The sequence below is a fragment of the Pteronotus mesoamericanus genome, unplaced genomic scaffold (genome assembly GCF_021234165.1).
Source record: "Pteronotus mesoamericanus isolate MK-2021 breed Mesoamerican mustached bat unplaced genomic scaffold, CSHL_Meso_final contig_68, whole genome shotgun sequence".
In the NCBI taxonomy this organism is placed as follows: Eukaryota; Metazoa; Chordata; class Mammalia; order Chiroptera; family Mormoopidae; genus Pteronotus; species Pteronotus mesoamericanus.
The window spans coordinates 3,416,587-3,435,019 of record NW_026555234.1 but is presented as its reverse complement, the minus strand read 5'-3'; the positions used below and the strand labels follow the sequence as shown (position 1 = coordinate 3,435,019).

General features: G+C 55.8%; 1 protein-coding gene across 1 annotated transcript in view; it reads right to left on the bottom strand.

Moving 5' to 3' along the window:
- Positions 1–18,433, bottom strand: part of EVC2 (EvC ciliary complex subunit 2) — a 66,416-nt gene that overhangs the window by 46,949 nt on the left and 1,034 nt on the right. The window contains exons 2-7 of the mRNA XM_054582230.1: positions 17,945–18,013; positions 15,917–16,103; positions 13,263–13,372; positions 11,281–11,334; positions 2,813–2,947; positions 733–872 (exon numbers count right to left, since the gene is read on the bottom strand). Coding sequence (XP_054438205.1) covers positions 733–872; positions 2,813–2,947; positions 11,281–11,334; positions 13,263–13,372; positions 15,917–16,103; positions 17,945–18,013 — 695 coding nt within the window. The remainder of the gene's footprint in view (positions 1–732; positions 873–2,812; positions 2,948–11,280; positions 11,335–13,262; positions 13,373–15,916; positions 16,104–17,944; positions 18,014–18,433) is intronic.

Below are 18,433 nucleotides of genomic sequence, written 5' to 3'. Positions count from 1 at the left end.
GTGCAATGATCTGCAGCAGCGCCTGCTTCCCCCGGGTGTTGAGAGGATCTGAGTTAGTGTTTGCGATGTCCTTACAGCTGTCCCTGAGACTATGCTCTGTGGCGCTGGGCGGCACACGGTAAGCACTCCTCAAATAAATAAAAAGAACTGGATCGGCACAGCAAACGACACACCACCAGGTCTGGCCTTGCTCTCCAGCTGCGTCTTCCTCGACCTTACTGAACTCAGCACCTCAACCTGCACATCCACCGCGCAGAGCGGCGCACTTCACCCGACGTATCTCGGTCATTTCCTGGGCTGCCCTCTGCCCTTCCTTCCCTCCGCCTGAAGAGCTTTCTCTCTTTGAATCCACTTGGAAAGCTTCTACCAGGGCTTTGAGAATTAGATAAAATATCACCTCCCCGGGCAACCACGCCCATGACCCCCTCAGAGGCAATTTCTTTGCCTGGGCTCGGCGGCCCTGACCTTCCCTTAAGAGGATGCTCATCAAGCTGTGAAGGTCACTAGGTCGGGCTGTGACACAGCATGAAGTATGTCACATTCATCTCTTGTCCCAACGGCCAAGCATAGTGTTCCATGTGCAGCAGCTGTTTGACTGTGACGACTGAGGGACGGATGCCTGAACGAATGGATTTGTGAATGAATGAAACATACTCAGCGTTCGCTCTCATGCCTCTGCTGTGAACCCATTCGTCACACCCCAAAAAGCGCACTGTGAACTGGAGATCTTACTCTTCCAAGGCTTGCAGCACGCTCCCGGGGTCCTCTGAGGACAGAATGTCTATCATCTGGTCATTTAGAGCAAGATCTTCATTCAAAGCATCGGCCGACGTAAACTGGGCGTGCTCCAGCTTGCTCTCGCGATGCCGACCCTGTGGGAGGATTCAGAAGCGGCGATTGAGTGGGCCTTCTTGTGACTGTCACCTGCTGGAAAAGCCACCAGGGAAGGTGGGGGTCTATAGCCCCCCCCAGCTGTCCTCACCCCTCGGGAGCAGGGGAAACTCAGGCAAGACCGTGCACTTCCCCGAGTCTGTATTTCTCATCAAAGAAATGGGATCATGGTCCCAGGAGCCCTGCACAGAGTTGTGTGGATGAAACAAAGCACCGAATGGATAACGTCAACACGTAAAGACCCATAAAAATATTTCACCATCACCACCATCAGCACCGCCATCATCACCATCACCATCACCATCACCACCATCAGCACCGCCATCATCACCATCACCATCACCACCAGCACCACCATCATCACCATAAATCTCACCACCATCAGACATCACCTAAACCATCACCATCAACATCATCACCATCACCACCATCAGCAGCATCACCGTCAGCACCATCAGCACCATCATCATCACCATCAACATCACCACCATCACCACCATCAGCAGCACCGTCAGCACCATCACCATCAACATCACCACCATCACCACCATCAGCAGCATCACCGTCAGCACCATCACCATCATCATCACTGTGTAGAGGAAAATTGCCATTGGCAGATGGACACCCACATCAAGGACATGGCAGCTTTCTGATCAGATCGTGGAATTGTAAGTAGGAGAAGCTAAGTGGCCGAAGCCTCGTTCATTCCTTCACATGTGTGCTGAGTGCCTCCTAAGCACCAGGCTCCACACCAGGCGAGGGGGACTGCAGCAGACACCATCTCTTTTCTGCCCACGTCCCCTCGCCCTGCCACTGCAGTGCCCACCAGCCAAGATCAACCAGCCAACACCTACACTTCCTTCCCAGAATGCTTTTTGCTGGCCTTCGGAGCCCACGCCTGGGAAATGTCGCCCTCCCATCCTCAAGCAATAATGAACGGGACTCGGTAGATAAACACCCCAGCTCCTTCTCTGCTCAGGCGATGACTCTGAGGTTCATCACTGTCCCCAGAGCTCCTGAGCAGAATAAAGCTCCAGGTGCCCGGGGGGTAACTTGACTGGCTGTGCCCCTCTTCCTGCCTCACGCCCCCAGCGCCCGCCATTATTCCCTGGGGCCACTTCCCATACCAACTGCCTGCATTCGGATTCTGGTCTCAGGATGTGCTTCCAGGGAGCCCAGACAAAGACAGGAGTGTGGAGATTGAGGGGTTCACAGAGGGGTCCAGCAGATTAGGGTAGGTGCCGCATGGGGTCTACAGAACCTAGTGTGGGAACCCAGAGAGAAGCCCCCAACCCAGCCAGCAAGTGGCCAATGACAGCTTCCAGGGACAGACAAGGCCCGAGCTGAATCTTAAAGAATGAGTCAAAATTATGCTCATTGAAAAGCAGAGAGGGGATTGAAGAAGCATCTGGGGTGAGTGTGAAGGCCACGTCGTTGGGCGGAGAAGAGGCTGCGGCTTGAGGCAGAAAGTGGCAGGAGCGGTGGGCAGAGACAGGACCACGGCATCTTTAGAGCCATGCTTGGCAGTCTCGGCTTCCGCTGGTGACATGAGTCTCCGAAGACGTTCAGATGGTGCAGGCGGTGTGGGACGGAATCTGAGTTAGGGCGTGGCAGGGCCACGGAGCTGGCCACACGGGTGGGCGCTCAGTTACTCAGCGACACTGCAGGGGTTCTGAACACTGGCCATTTGCTGGAATCATCCAGGGAACACTTAAAAATGACTAGTGGTGGGGGCACATTGGGGACAGTCCACTAAGGGTCTCTGCAGGTGGGCCAGGACGTGAGCATTTGTCCCCAGTTCCCCAGGGGATTCGGATGCCCACCCAGGGTTGAGACCCACTGAACAGGAGGACAAACTTCAGCTTCCCATTCACAACCAATCAAACGACCCTCCGGGAGGAAGGCGCACGTGGAGACTCACCTGATGTCTGCTGAACACGCCTCCCTTCAAACACTGATACCGAACCATGAAGAAAAGGGTGACCCAGGTCAGCACAAGGGAGACAACGAAGGCCACGAAGAACCCAGCTGCGTGGAGGCCGTGGTTTGGTAGAATCTATGGGGACAAGAAAGTGACAGGGATTCGCCTGTGGTCATACTTTACGTCTTTGAAATTGAGTGATAACTCACGTATAGCAGAACAAGTCAGCGAGCCTGAGCTGGGTTTGGATCACGCTTGCCGCCCACTGGCTGGCTCCCTTAAGGGAAGTCCAATGTCTCTATTTTTTTTTCTTTCATTGCCTGTGCTTTGGGTGTCACAGCCAAGAAATCATTTCCAATCCCATGCCATGAAGCTGTCCCTCTGTGTTTTCTTCTAAGAGTGCTACAGTTGAGCTCCAGTTGTAGACCTTGCACTTGTCTTTGACCCATTCTTAGTTTCTGTATATGCTGTACAGCAAGGGCCCGACTTCATTCTTGTGCACGTGGAGATCCAGTTTCCCCAACATCATCTGTCAAAATGCCCGTCCTTCCCCCACTGAATGGTCTTGTCACTCTTGTTGAAAATCACTTGGCTATATGTGCGAGGTTTTTTCTGGGCTTCTGAGTCTGCTCCGTTGGTCCATGCCTGTCATTATGCCAGTACCACATGGTTTTGATGACTGTAGCTTTGCAGTATGTTTTGAAATCAAGAAGTATGAGACCTCTAGCTTTGTTTTTTTTTTTAGATTGTCTTCACAATTTAGAGTTCCTTGAGATTCCATATGAATTTTAGGATGGGTTTTTCTATTTCTGCAAAAAGATGCCATGGGGATTTTGACAGAAATTGCATGGAATCTGTGGATCATAAGACTATGCGGTCTTCCAGTCCATGTACAAGGATGAACTTCCAATTACATGTGTCTTCTTCCGTTGCTCTCAGAAGTGCTCTGCAGTTTCCAGGGTACGAGTCTTTCTCCTCTTGGTTGATTCCTAAGTATCTTATTCCCTGTGATGCTCTAGTAAACAAAATTGTTTTTGTAATTTCCTTTTTGTATTGTTCATTGTTACTGTATAGAAATGCAACTGATTTTTGGGTGCTAAACTTTTAATAATATTAAAGATGCTTATTTCCTAATGTAACATTTTTAAACAATATACAAAACCACACACACAATAAAATCCCAATTTCATTATAGTAAAAATAGTATCTATGCGCACATGTACATATATAAGCTCTGAAGAGAGTCCTACAGAGCTGTGCTGAGCGTGATGGCTTGATGAGTTTTTATGCTTCTGTGTTTTCTAAGGTCTCCACAGTGGACATGTATTACCTGTATAATCAGGAGACAAACATTATAATAATAAACATTCTTTTAAGGGGAAGTTTGATAGATGAGGATGCAGCACCCAGCTCTCCCTTGAAGGGAGGATCTGGTGCCCAGCCTCGGCAGTGTGGTCAGCAGACCCAGCTTCAGGGTCTAGATCAGCTGCAGAGGCCACCTCGCCGGAGGCCATGCCCTTCCCAGGGAGGCACAGCAGCAGCCCGACGGCCAGTCAGCTCAGCCCGATGCGGGGTGGGTGGCGCCAGCCCGGGAGCACTCACCGCACGGCTCCCTGCCGGGTGAGGGCGAGGCTCTGTCAGCCTGGGTCACAGCTCGACGTCTTCCTCGGTCCACTTCCGCCTCCCCCTCCTCCCTCGCACAGGTGGCCACTGATCGGCTGGGTGGGGAACCCCTCCACGCCCGCCCCCCCAGGTTCGATGTTCACTGAGAGGCCTCACAGGACTCAACCTGCAGTCATACTCACAGCGATGATTATGACAGCAAGACGACTCACAGCAAAATCAGCAAAGGGGAAAGGCACGTGGCGGGGAACCCCGTGGAAACCAGGAGCCAGGTGCCAGAATCCCCCCCGAGTGGAGTCACACGGGACAGGCTTTTCCCCAGGCAACGAATGTGACAACTCACGGGCAATGCTGTCATCCAGCAAAGCTCGCGAGAGACGCGGGGCTTGGGGGCTGACTCAGGAAAGACCACTCGGACGCCTGCTGCCTGGCAGGTACCAAATCCTCAGGCTCCCAGAAGGCAGGCAGGCATTCAGCATAAACTGCAGCATTTGCAAACACAGCCGAGGCCCCAAGAGCCACTCCTATGAGTGTGGGGGATGATGGCAGCCCTCCTGAGTCCAAGGTCCCAGAGGCCAGCCCAGGGCCAACCTTGCAGGCCGGCCTTCCTGAGGAGGCCGCCTCAGGCCCGCCGTGCCAGCCGCTTCTGCGCCGCGGGGCCGCGCCCCGCCCCAAGCCCTGCCTCTGCGCCTGCCTCTGGGGAAACAGCCAGGGAGGCCGAGTTCGATTAAAACCGGCTCCAGAGGATGGGAACATCCGATGAATTTAGGAGCTGGAGGACGACTAACCCATTCCCCACTCCTGCAGTCACAACGCGGGCGGTAGTCAAGGTTAAGTTTTTCTGTCAGACCAGCAAGGTCAACCTGACCTTCCAGACAGTCACCGTCAAGTCAGGTCAGAAACGGGAGCATCGGTCCGGTCATCGGAACCGGAATCAACTGTGATGCCACGTGCAATGAGTCAACACAATGTAGTCTGCCTGTGCGGTGGAATATTACTCAGCCACGAAAAGCAATGGTATGCTCATACGTGCAACAGCACGGATAGACCTCGAGGATATTAGCTAAGCGAAAGAAACCAGGCAGAAAAGGCCGCATACTCTACGATTCCACTATATGAAATGTGTACATCAGGCAAGTCTACGGAGACAAGAAGCAGATGAGTGGCTGCCACGGAGTGTGGAAGGGAAGGAGGAATGGAATGCTGCTCAATGGGTACTGAGTTTCAATCTGGGGTGGTGAGAATGTTCCAGAACTAGACAGCGGTGACGGCTGCACAACACTGTGTGAATGCACTAAATATCGGTAATGGATAATTTTGTTGTATGTACTTCACCGTACACACGACAGAGGTCCTGCTGCGGCGCACTTTGGCACACGGAAATCAGGCCGTAAATCTGCACTGTAATTACTTCCACTATTGCCGGACTGGGGAGAGGGGCACAGATCAGAGGCATATTTAGGAGACAGAGCTGACAAGATGCAGTGACCGAGTCGTGGAATGGACGTGGAGCGGGTGGCAGGGGTGGAGGGAAGCAAGAATGTCCCTGGAGGTCTTGCTTGGGAGGCTGGGTGGTGGTGGGACCCACGACCACAGTGACAAATAAAAAAATCAAAGCAGCCTGGAGCACAGGAGATCAGCCCTAACTTAATCATACTTGAGATTTCCCCTAAAAGTCTAGCAGCCAAATTCCACGGATAATCATTGCAAGTACAGATCTCAAAGAGCCCCATTACCTTAAACTTCGCTATCGAGGAATGAAGAGAAGGAAGTGGCTGAGGGACCCCGGCTTTCTCATCCCCTGAGCCCTCGCTACCTTCCCTTCTTGCCTCCAAAAAAGTCAGCTCTGATTACCGCTGCTTTTAATGGCTGACGGCAGACATCTTTGACAGGTTCCATCACTGCACTTGTGCAGCGTGACGCTAGACACCAGGCCTTTCCAAAGGAATGCCTTCAACACTGAAAATCCAACACCAAGGCACAAAAGCATGAGGAAGGACTGCTTCCACAGTTTGACTTTGATTATGTGATAAATATAGTCATAGGCTCCTGGAGGGCAAGAAGCTACCGCGCCAGCAGGGGCTCTCCCTGGTGGTAGGGTTATGAGGTAATGGTACTTTATTTTTACAGTTTTCTCTCTCTGGTGTCCCCCTCTGCCTTCCCCACCTCTGGCATAGAGTGGATGTTTCCTCAAGATGTCCACAATGGACACCCATTAAATCCCACCCATCCATCCCCTCAAAACCAGGAAAAGCGTGAATAAAAGGGGAAAGCGCACAGAATGATTTCTCCAGAAGAGATTTCAGGAGTCATCTAGTTGAGATGCTTCACTTTGAGCTTAAGATCCAAGCATCAGAGGGTCAGGGACTTGCCGACCGTTGCCCCACAGCCATGAGGAACTGCTCCGAGGGCAGGGACACTTGCCTTCCCAGGTGACAGTTCTGGCGAGAGCCAGAGCTTGAATGTACCCATAGGCACAGACACCCTCATTCATGAATAAGTCACCCATCAGGCATCTATGTGGATTCCAGGACTAGTGCACGGCGTGATTAGGGTCCTCAGCTTCAGGACCTTGGCCAGTTCCCAGAGCCTCTCCAGACCTGAGCTTCTCACCCTCACAGGAGGAAGTGAAACTAGACGATCTCTACAGTCTCTTGGGTGGGGGAAGGAGAATCTATTTTGATATCCACAAAAATGTATTAAGTGCCAACCAAAAAAAGGACCTCCATGTCACAGAGAGTGAAGGTTGACCAGATGCCCCAATGTCATCGGCTCCACCAGCACACCTGGGTGAGGTTTGGGAATCACAGAGGAGGAGATGCCGGTCAGGATTCGCAGGATGTGTGGGAGTTGCCTGAAGGGCAGGCAGGCAAAGAACAGCATGCGCAACTCCAGAGCCATGTGGAAGACAGGCCCAGGGCACCGGGAGGCAGCCGACCTGCCCTGGGGATCCCGAGAACTAACCTCTGGGAACCGGGCTTTGTCCAGCAGGCTGTGGGCGTCCTCCCAGAACAGAAAGCCAGCAGGCCTGTGCTTTAGGAAGGTCACTCCAGTGGGGGCGATGGGATGGGGGGGAGCAGGACTTGACAGGTGGGAGGCAGGTGCATCGCCAGAACCACAGAAGGCAGAGGGGTCGCACAGCAGCAGCCCCCAAGTTCAACTCAAAGCCACGTGACTCTGCCCAGTGACATGTTCCCTCCCTGGGCTCAAGTGCACCCACCGTAATGCTTGTATTGGAGAAAGGAATTCTCATGTTACACATAGCTACGTCTGGGGGCACTCTTTTTCTGATTGAGTAACAGAAGTTTTTCTATGTTAAAGACATGGATCCTTTTTAGGTTACAAATATTTTCCCAAGTCTGTCACTTAACCTTTCTTCAGGCTATATTTCAATGTCAAGTTCTCAACTATTTGTACCCCCGAGTCCATGGCTTTCCTCACATCATGTAACATTGACCTGGACCTGCTCTTTACAACTTGTTTTATGTAGTTAGGTATTAATCTGGTGAGGAAGCTCATCTTTAGTTTTCTTCCAAATGATCCAGTTAGTTGCCTCCAAATTTATGCATGACATTCTTTTCCCATTGATTTGAAATACCATTTTGTTACACACATCTGTGTAGATATTCTATTTTCTTCCACTGGTCTGACTTTCCCTCTAGGAGGCGAACATTGCCTTAATGTGGCTTTAGAATGTTTTACTATTTACGAGGATGAACCCTCCCACCCCAGTCTTCATTTTCAACTTTTCTCCATCTAGTTTGATAAATCGGTGTTTTCAGGTGGAACTTGATGGCTTTGGCCACATCCGCTCCGCAGATCCCACCAGAATTCTCACTGGGAACGTCGCAGTCGCTTCCGATGTCTGTCTCTGGCTTCCAGCCGAGGTCCTGCTGGCCCGCGTGTGGCCTGGTGCCCAGCCCTGCCCCGGGCGCTTGTGATGAACACAAGGAGCTGTAGTGACGTCTGGCACACTGATTGTGTGGCGCCAGAACCCAATGTCCAACACAGGGCGGTGTGACTTTTTCCCTTTCAAAGAGACTTTATCTGGGACACATCAGTTTCACCCTCAGGAAAGTAGCAGGAATTGAAGGACCCAGTGAGGTCTCTGCCAAGACGTGCAGAACCCCCATGCACGCCAGGCACTACTTGATGTCTTCACTTCGTATTTTTTAGCTGCTTGATGAACGTGTCCGGGAGCCCCACCGCCGAGCCCCACCCACTCAGGACTGTCCCGCCTTCCCAGTGTGAGGATGTTCTCCTTGCGGGTGCCCACGTGAGCCTGCCAAGACATGCCCTGCGTGGGGAGGGTCTCGCCTCGCCTCCCGTGTGTCTCACCGGTGCCAGGCACTGAGCTTGCGCCCCGGAGACCTCGGTTCCCATCCACCCACAAACTGGCGTGGCCTGAAGCCAGATTTCCAGCTACACAGTTTGGGACATCCCTCCTCTTTCGTGGACAAAATCCTTCCTTTAAGGTCCAGCTGAACGCCTGCCTCCTCCAGGAAGCCTGCCACCCAGCCAACCCACACGGCTCTCTTTCTCCCAACAGTGTCCATACTGCACATGACCTGGACTTCACAACCTCACAAATTCAGTCACGGAATGTGCATCTGTAGGCCCCTTCTTTCCTCATTGAATGTCTCAGTGTGGGGGGAAGGGCAGTGAGGGCGATGGGCGATCTGAGTCTCCAGGCTGCCCCGACTCCATGACACCCCAGAATCTCGCATGGGCCTCACTCACACACCTACAGCACCCACATGGCCCGCGGGCATTTGAACTTGAGACACTGACCCACACCATTCATTCGTGACTATCACAGCACGCGTGCCAAGGGTGACATCTGCCTGTGCATGTGACAGTAATGCCGGTGACTGCAGCCGATGCTGCTGACCGCTCACAAACGCCAGCACCGCGCCGAGTGCTGGGCACGCATCCACACGTTCCCTTTGACGAGCGCATCGTGAAACAGCTGCTATTATCATTCTCGTCTCACAGCTAGGAAACTGAGGCCCAGGAGGGCGGCCACATGCACAAGTCCACATCCGGCCAGCGAGGGGACAGGGATTCACCGCCAGGCCTTCTGGGCCGGGAGCGCGCTGTCCCCACGGCACTGCAGGGCCACCACATACGTACACCACGTCTTCCCACTCGCAGCCTGAGGTCACCTGGCTCCACCCCATCATGCACTGCCGCGCCAGCGTCCGCGGGCCTGCAGCCCGGAGGGACACATGCGCCTGCGGCTCCTGAGGGCCCTGGTGGGCCGGAGGCAGCCCGAGGCCTGCGTGGCTCATCTCCATCCCAAGAGACAGTCTGGGGCCTGGGGGGAGGCCCACAAATACTGATTAAACGAATGTCCTCTGACTTCTGTTACAATCATACAGCGACCTGCCACCTCCTCCCCTGAGAAGTCATCACCGCCATTGATGACAGTCAGCTCAATCGGGGGATGTGCACCTGTGGAGGGCCACCCACAGGGCAAGGCTCGGTGGGAGACACACGGCCGAGTCAGACACGCCCACAGCCAGAGCTCACGGACCTGTGGGGACCGTCTGCACTGCCTGCGCCCCACCGCACAGACGGTCAGCCTCCCCCGGCCACACTCAGGCGTTGCCACCATCCCCTGCCCCGCCGGCAGGGATTTGGGTCCCCAGGAGGCCGCGCAGCCCACCCGCTGCCCAGCAGCAGGGCTCTGGAGCCAACGGGTCTGCGCAGACCCTGGCCTGAGCACCTGCAAGCTGGGCCGAGACGTGCGTACCCGGCAGGCCCGAGGCTGCACCCCATGTCAGCCGGCGCAGGAGGCAGGCCTGGGACCGGCCCCTGGGGACTGGGTTCCGGGCAGGTGCCCACCATTCCCTGGTAAGAGGCGCTCACCGGGCCGACAGCAGGTGTACGCCGAGCACCTGCTTTCCTTCCGGGGCCTGGAACCTTGCGATGTGCCAGGTACAGGGTGCCCATGTGCCCTACCCCCAATAAACACCCTGGCGCTGGGTCTCTGACAAGCTCCCCTGGTGGACAACGCCCCACACGGTGGTCTAACTCAGAACTGGAGAAACTGAGTGTGTCCTGGGCCCTCCCGGCTCCGCCCACAGGCTGTGTCCCCGGCTGACTCTTTGTGTCCTCTCCCTGTGACACAAAGGCACGAGTGGGACCACCATGCCGCCCGTGAGTCTTCCCAGGGAGCCATCAAACCTGGGGGTTGTTGCAGGAACCCTGATACACTAGCCATGTGACCTTGAGCAAATTACATGACCTAGGTGTGCCTCGGTTTCCCCACCGACAAAATGGGGGCGACTTAAAAATGGAATCTATCTCCGACGGTTGCGAAGATGACAGGAGTCACATATGTAAATTGCTCAGACAGCCTGGCACATAGTAGGTGTTTAGGCAACATGCAGCGTGGCTGCGAGGAGGAGGAACACCTGGTGACTCTGTGAGGGATGGAGTACAGGAGCTGCGAGTGATCGAACGGATGGACGATCCGTTCCCGTGGGAACGGGCCCATGGTGAACAGCAGGCTCCAGGGGAAGTGCCCCGGGCGGTGGAGCTGGGGGAAGGCTCAAGAAGACACAACACGGCCCCCAGCCGCCCGGCTGCCCGGCTGCCCGGCCGCAAACTCGGCGGGGCGTGTGGGAGGGTGGCTGGACAGACGCACAGACAGCGGGGTCATCCTGGGAAACTAACCATAGAGCCTCAGGCCACAGCGGGGACCCCAGGCCGCCCGAGCCCCCAGCCTGGCGTGGGTCAGCGGCGGGCCCTCCCCTGGCTCTGAGAACAAGAAACCCCACCCCACAGGCATAAAACACACATGGGGCTGAAGGGCGTCCAGGCTGGGTGTTTTCTCTCACCTTCACCTTTTCTTCGGCTGTGATAGTGAAAAGTGCCCTTAGCTGAGTTCTGTTCTAGGAAAAAAAAAAAAAAAAAGATGTTTCGGTCAACAGGTTTTGGACTCTGACACGTGGGGTGACATTTGGTGTGTTCCCTGCCCACTGGGCCCGGAGCTCTATGCGCCCATGACGGCTGGGGGGTCGGAGCCTGCCGGGGGTCTCAAGGGCCCTGCACGGGGGGGGGAGTCGGAACTGCGGAGCCCCTTCTCCCCCAGAGGCTCGCAGGAGGTTCGCAGGGACGCACTGGAGCCCCTTCTCCCCCAGAGGGTCGCAGAGGCTCGCAGGGACGCACTGGGCACTGGGGCTGGGCCAGAGCAGCTGAGAGCCAGGCCGCCAGCTGCTGACCAGGCTCCGCCGCCCGTGCCCCGCTCTCCCTCCGCCCCTCTGCGCCCCCACGCCCTGTCTGCGCCTCCGCACCCCCTCCGCACGTCTCCCACCTCCCGTCTTTCGTCTCACGACGCCAAAGGTCCACGTGGACGGGGCTTCCAGTGCACCCAGAGCTGGTCTTCATCTGCGCGAACCTACGCCCGCAGCCATGTTTACTACAAAACCTCCAAAGCTTGAGAAACATGCTTTCGGTCAAAGCGTGGGGTCAGAAAACGTGGCCCCGGGTCCCAACGCTCCGGCAGGGCCACTGAAGGCTCCCGCTCCCCCTGGGCCTCTGAGCAGCTCACGGTTGGTTTCGGACAAGTCGCCTTATCTTCAATTTTGGCTGAAATCGGGATAGTATTCCTTCCGGGCCAGTTTATCTCAATTTTTTATTCTTCCCTGCCCTCCATTCTTGACTTTGTACTTAATTATTTTCTGAGACATCTGTCTTTTCTGACAGTTTTATATCACTTTCTCGTACCTGGTCCTTCTCTTCTGGGATCTTCCGTTTGATTTCATTTTATCTGGGGCTTTTCTCCGCCCGCAGCAGCAGACCCGACAGCCTCAGGGGGCAAGGGGCCGGCAGCCGCGGGGTCTGAGCCTGACGCTGCCACGGGACCCGGGCAGTCCCGTTGGAGCTCCATTTTCCGCACCTTTTAACAGAACTTTCTCCAGGGGCTGACGTCAGAACTGACCAAAGTAACTGGTGATGGAGCTGCTTGAGGACAAGGACAGACCTGCCTCATCCCAGGTCCCCAGGACAGACACAACGCCTCCCGCCTGCCACGCAGCCACCGCACTCACTGCTGCGGGGATTGATAAAAGGTGAACGAAAAATGAAGATGCTGATCGTAACGGTGCAGTGGCCTGTGTCCCCCGAGCCACATGTTGAAGCCCTGCCCCCAGCCTGACAGAATGTGGCTGTGTTTTGCGACGGGGCCTTTGCGTTGTGGGAGAACAAGGCCATGAGGGCGGGCTCTCAGCCGGTGTGACCAGTGTCCTTATAAGAGGAGACGTTAGGACACAGAGGGACGCCCGTGGGAAGACGCAGGGAGAAGACGGTCTCCTGGTGCCGAGGAGAGAGGCTAAGAGGGAAGCCACCCTGCGACACCCTGACCTCGGACGTCCAGCTGCCAGAGTGCCAGGGATTAAGTCTCCGTTGCTTCCCGGCCACCGAATCCATGGCCCGTTGTCACGGCAGCTCCCGCAAGCCATCCAGTTTGAATGCCACTGGCTGGACGCTCACCATGCAAGGCACAGCCCGAGGCATCAACACCTAGTGTGAGTTAGTTATCTTTACGTGGAGCCCGTGGCAGGCCCACAGGGGTTAAGGAATTACTCAAGGTCACAATGAGCTGCTAAGGGACCCAGGTTCGTGGTAAAGTATGTGAGATGTCGGGCCTGTGCACTTACCCGGAATTTGATATCATTGAAGGAGGGAGGGAGGGAGGGAAGGAGGGAAGAAGGAAGAGAAGGAGGAAGGGACATATCCCAGGCCCTCAGCATCTGTGTTTCTAGAAAAATCCCACTGGGTAGTGACAAGACAGAGACCAGAGTAACAAGGCCATACGCACCAGTGACGAACTCTGACAGGTGAGCTGGGCAGGCAGCACCAGGGCTCCCCCGCGCACGACGGCTCCGGCCTCCAGCGAGGCTATGTAGCTGACTGAGAAGGAGTCTCCGACTGCTCAGAGAGAAGACACAGCGGGGTCAGGACAGGGGTCAGGACAGGGGCACTGGCCGCACGGCCACACCTGGTGACAGGCGATGCTAACTGCCACTCAGACACCTCCAGGCAGCGGGGTCTGTGTGTGGAGCAAGCGGCACCAGACAGGGACCTGGAGGGGCAGCGAAGGTCCCTGGGGCTCCCAGAGGGTCCCCAACCTCATGGTCTCTATTTGGCCCTCAACTGCTTCATTACAAGCATTAATCGTTCCCACTGAAGGGAGACCCCTGGGAGACGGGCCAGCCGGAGCTCTGCTTGGGAGGAGCCGGCCCGGGAAGCGCCTGCCCTCAGGAGAAGGGGCCACCCTCGGTCACACCCGGGGGCGCGCCGTTGGGTCCTGGAGGCCTGGAGGGAGGAGAGGAGCCCCGAGCGAGATTGGGGTCTGCAGTTTTTACAGGACGCCGCGATGTCTCACCACCGCTTCCGGAAGGGAGACAGTGTGGCTGGCACGCGTGCCACGGATGCTGGCCTTGGGCCGAGTCCGCTGTGACCACGAACGGATTCCTCCCACTGAGCCTGCTTCTCGGGTGGGCTCTGGGCACCACGCGTTTTGCAAACTGAAACCAAAAGCGAGGTCCCTGTCCCTGCTCTTCGTGGCAGCTGCCTTGGAGCCTCAGCCACAGCCTGGGGACCAGGGACACGGCTGGGCGTGTCCAGGGACTGAGACTAGCTCGTCGTCTGATTCTGGTGATGGTGGGGCTGAGCTTGTGAAAGTCTTTTTGTTTTGTTTAAACAGCTGTGAGATACAACTTGCATACCATTCGACTCGCCTATTTTAGTATAGTTCAGAGTTGTATGGCCATCACCATAATCTAATTTTAGGACATGCCCTCACCCTAAAAAAAGCCCTGTACCCCAAGACAGTCGCTCCCATTGCCACCCCAGCCCTTACCGCTAAGCTACTCTCTTTGGGACAAACCTGCCGTTTTGGGTCAGCTCCCAGCAATGGAGGTGTACAGTACGTGTCCCCTGAGCGTGTGTTTTTGGGGGGCACCCCTGCCCTGGAGCGTGGACCAGCACTTTGCTCCTGTTCGGCGCTGAGGAGCACTCCGCCATGCGCCGCCGCCACACTTCCTGTGTGTCCCTGAGGGCCGTGCACTTTGTAAATGCAGTGAGGCATGTGAACACTCGACATTCAACTAATTCAGCTTCTGAGACGAGGGGCCGAACCCCGTCTGTAGCGGAGAACCCCGCTCCTTCCAGCCACCGCCAGCACCGGGGTAGCCGGGACAGAATAGCACGTTGGGAAGCTGGTTTAAGGAATTCTAAATTTAACCTAAGAATGCTGGACTTTGGACTTTTAAAAACCTATCAGGGCTAATATTTTGGCCTCAGATTTTAATTCCTTTCGGACTTGCATGTATTTGAATTTCAATTTGTAGGAGACTTACCCCTGAGATTTTCATTTCTCCCTGAGAATTTGCAAAAGGGTTGTGTTGGCAGGTCACTGTTGAAGGATTTTATGCAAAATAAACTCCAGGTTATCCTTTAATCATATTGCAAATCCATGACTTATAATACCTTGTTGAATAACATAGCTGGATATGATTTGAGCAGGTATTAGAATTAGGGGGAATTTGCAGCCTTGGGTAAGGTTTATTTCAATAGTGTAACACTCAGAAGCATTTCCAAAGCCTTTACAGAGCAGGGAGCAAGGTCTCTTCTGCTCACTCACATTCCGGAAGGACACACGGGGGCGTGGACCGGGGGTAGGGGAGCAGGGCCGTCCTGAGTCCGGACCGACGGCTGATCCCCTCCCCAGAGGACCAGCCACCACCCTTCCGTTCAGTGAGAGGCCCGGTGGACTTGAAGGCTAAACCGACAGAGCGCATCAGCGGAAACACACAGTCACACCCCTGTCATTTCCGTCCATGGGCACCAGCACCCGGCCCAAAAGCGGGGTGGCCGCCCCTCCCTGCCCCTCCTCCCTGGGAAGGGCGCCTCCTCCGGCTGGTAAGGTCAGGGGGCATGGCCAGTGAGCCCCTCTTACTCGGCTCACGGCTCAGCTCCTGCCAGCCCGGAGGCGCCAGCCCCCGTGCCGGTGGGTGACAGAGCCCATCCAACTCCGCGGGCCCGTCAGCGAGCCAGCCGACCTCCCCGCCTTCGTGCCCGAACACGCTCCGCTGCGCTCCCTCTCTCGAGGTGCTCAGACCTCGGTCCAGCACAGCCCGGGCCAAGCTCTGCCGTCTACGGAGTGATGGCTGTTTTGATCGCGTGGGCGACGGACATACTGGGGTTCACTATATGCTCTGTCTTTGTTTATGTTTGCGGTGTTTCATCATAAATATTGAATATATATAATTGTTTGAAAATGCTTCCCCCTCAAGCCCAGCTTTCTGTAATTAAGTAACAGATCCAGCTTGTTGCGAGGGGATGGCGGGAGGTGGTCCCTCCACAGATGCCCTCGCTGTGAGGATCAACTACGTGAACACACGGAACAGGGCTGGGCAGGTGCTCCGCGGGTGCGTGTGTCCCCCCGCCCTGAGGACACGGGGCCGTCACCTGACAGGAACCTCCTCCTGAAGGTCTGGAAACCCGCCGAGGTCCTGTTTCCAGTCGACTCCCTGACGGTGAGGCCGGTGATGTTGTCGAGCAGAAGCAGGTCTGAGAGGTTGGCTGCTGCCGGCGTCTGGGTGTTGTTCACCAGTAGACGTACCCGAACCATCTGCGACACGCTCGGCCCTGACACCTAGGACGGGGGGAAATGAGGGCAGAGTCGACAATGCGTTCAACTCCCTAAAGTGACACTCCAGCTCGGCTTGTGCGTGGTAGGCCTTTAGGCAGAGAAGATGCGTGTCCGTGTGCATGCGTGTATGTGGAGCTGTAGGGAGGGGTACACACACTCGTCCTTGCGTGTGCATGGCAGATAACGTCTCCAGGAGAACAGAGGAGGGCATTATGGTCCCAAAAAATTCTGAGGATTCATCAGGTCTGACTTCCAAGGCCCCAGGAGCGTTTGACACTAGCCAAGCTGTTGCTTGGCGACCGTTTCAAAGTAACTGGAACCCTGAAATGCAGTGAAATCATTCCTACAGAGAAACTTAGAAGAAAAATCGTCCAAGCACAGGACCAGCGGCAGGCTGGGGAGATCGTGACAAATGTGTCACCCAGAAAAGCAAACGGTGTTCTTTCTGAGTCCCTGGTTTTGAAGATCTGGCCCTGAAGCCCTGCCGGGGGCCTCTGACTGCCATCTGGCCTCCAGGCTCGTCCCGCGCCAGCCCGCGGCCCACAGGCCTGCCCCCCGCCGCCCGGCCACATCTGACTGGCGCAGCTGTGGGAAGGCGCCCGGGGCCCAGCCGCTTGCCTCCCGAAGCGGCCTCTGCAGCCTCGCCCGGCTCCCCGCTCCAACTTAGCCGCCCCCATCCCTCCCCTCTGTCACCCGGCTCTGCTGAAAGAGGCGCAGGGGCTGAGGAAGGAGGGGTGCCACGCAGGTCCCCGGAGAAGCGACTCGGGAACACCGGTGCGGAAAGCAGGCTGCAGGACCCTGGGCCCAGTGCCCGTCACTACGCAAAGGGGCAGAGGAAGAAGGTGTGTGCGCGGGCACACACAGATGCACACGCTTGTGACTGTGCCCGTGGCAGAAAACCCCTCCGGGAGGACGCAGGAGAGGCTGGAGCACTCCGTGTGCCTGGGGAGGGGAACGAGGCCCCTGGGGGCTGGGGGGAGGGGAGGGCCCTGCCGTAAAGGAGCCACTCGGCAGGCTGGGGCCGCCGGGCCCTGCGCCCTCCACGGAAAGCACGGGCCCTGCACCGGCTCCCGGCCCCAAACGTCCCGAACCCCCCGCCTGGCAAGTGTCTTCATCCACCCGGGGCCTCGGGCCACACCAGGTGGCTCCTGCTAACAGTGTGATTCCTGGGGGAATCGTGTCCCGGAGACCTTGGTGGGGCTGGAGACTGAGGCAGTGACACGGATGCTCCGCGCCCGCGTGCCCCACCCACGACGAAAATCCTGGACACCAAGGCCGAGTGCGCGGCCCCAGGCGATGTCCCGCATCGCAGCTGGGAACGCCAAACGCTGTCCAGACAGCGGCACCAGGAGGACGGTGGGGGCTGTCCCTGCGGGACCCCGCTCTCCTTTGCTGGCAATAGTCGGGGTCCTTTTGCTCTAACAAACTGCACCTGGCGGCCCAACCGCTTTGCGGAGCTCTGTGAGTCCTCCTAGTGAGTCCGACCCAGAGGGTGGCCTCGGGGACCCCCCCCCCCAAGGACAATGTGAAAAGCCCTGTCGCGGGATCAAAGAGCTAAAGGACGTTCAATAACTTTTTAAACGGTCAAGTACTAGGTCAACATTACGACCTATTCTAAGTGATCACAGTGTATTTTCACTAACAACAATTTAATTGTTAGCAAAAATCTTAGCCCTGGTGAAATAATAATAAACCCCCGTAGGTCACCTCATCACTCGTGTGTCCCGGCGTGGGTGGATAGCCCTGCTCTCTGCCAGGTCGCAACTACAAAATCTCACCAATACGTGATTCGGGCAAAATCCAATTATTTTCCCTGCTAGCAGAAGCCACCTGTGAACACTTACCACTGCACATTTCTGAAAAATCACTCCATTCTCAGGAGTTCCTTGAATGTGTCTTGAAATGTCTCCATGCTACAATAAAATATAGAAATTATTAGAAAACAAAAAAATAACGTTTCATGCTGCACATACTTAATAAAAGTACAAGATGAACTTTTAAGGGGAGAGGGGGTTAAAGAAATTACTTTGGCTAGTCTAGGAACTGCCTTATGGAATCTTGAAGATTTTTTTAAGAGTATTACAGGATTGGAACTTAAAACCTACAAAGACAGAAGAACGTGGACGTGGTCAGTGGGGCTTTTCCTGGTCCAGGGTGCACATAAAGGACACCCATTACCACAGGGACGCAGCAAAACAGACCGGACACTTCCTCAAAAGCCATGTGAGCAGAGCGGTGGACAAATGCTTTAATGACCGCTCACCCGGATGGGGCACACCAGCCACGCAGCAGTGACTGAGTGACCCCACACACGGCGTTCTGGGGCGGCCTCC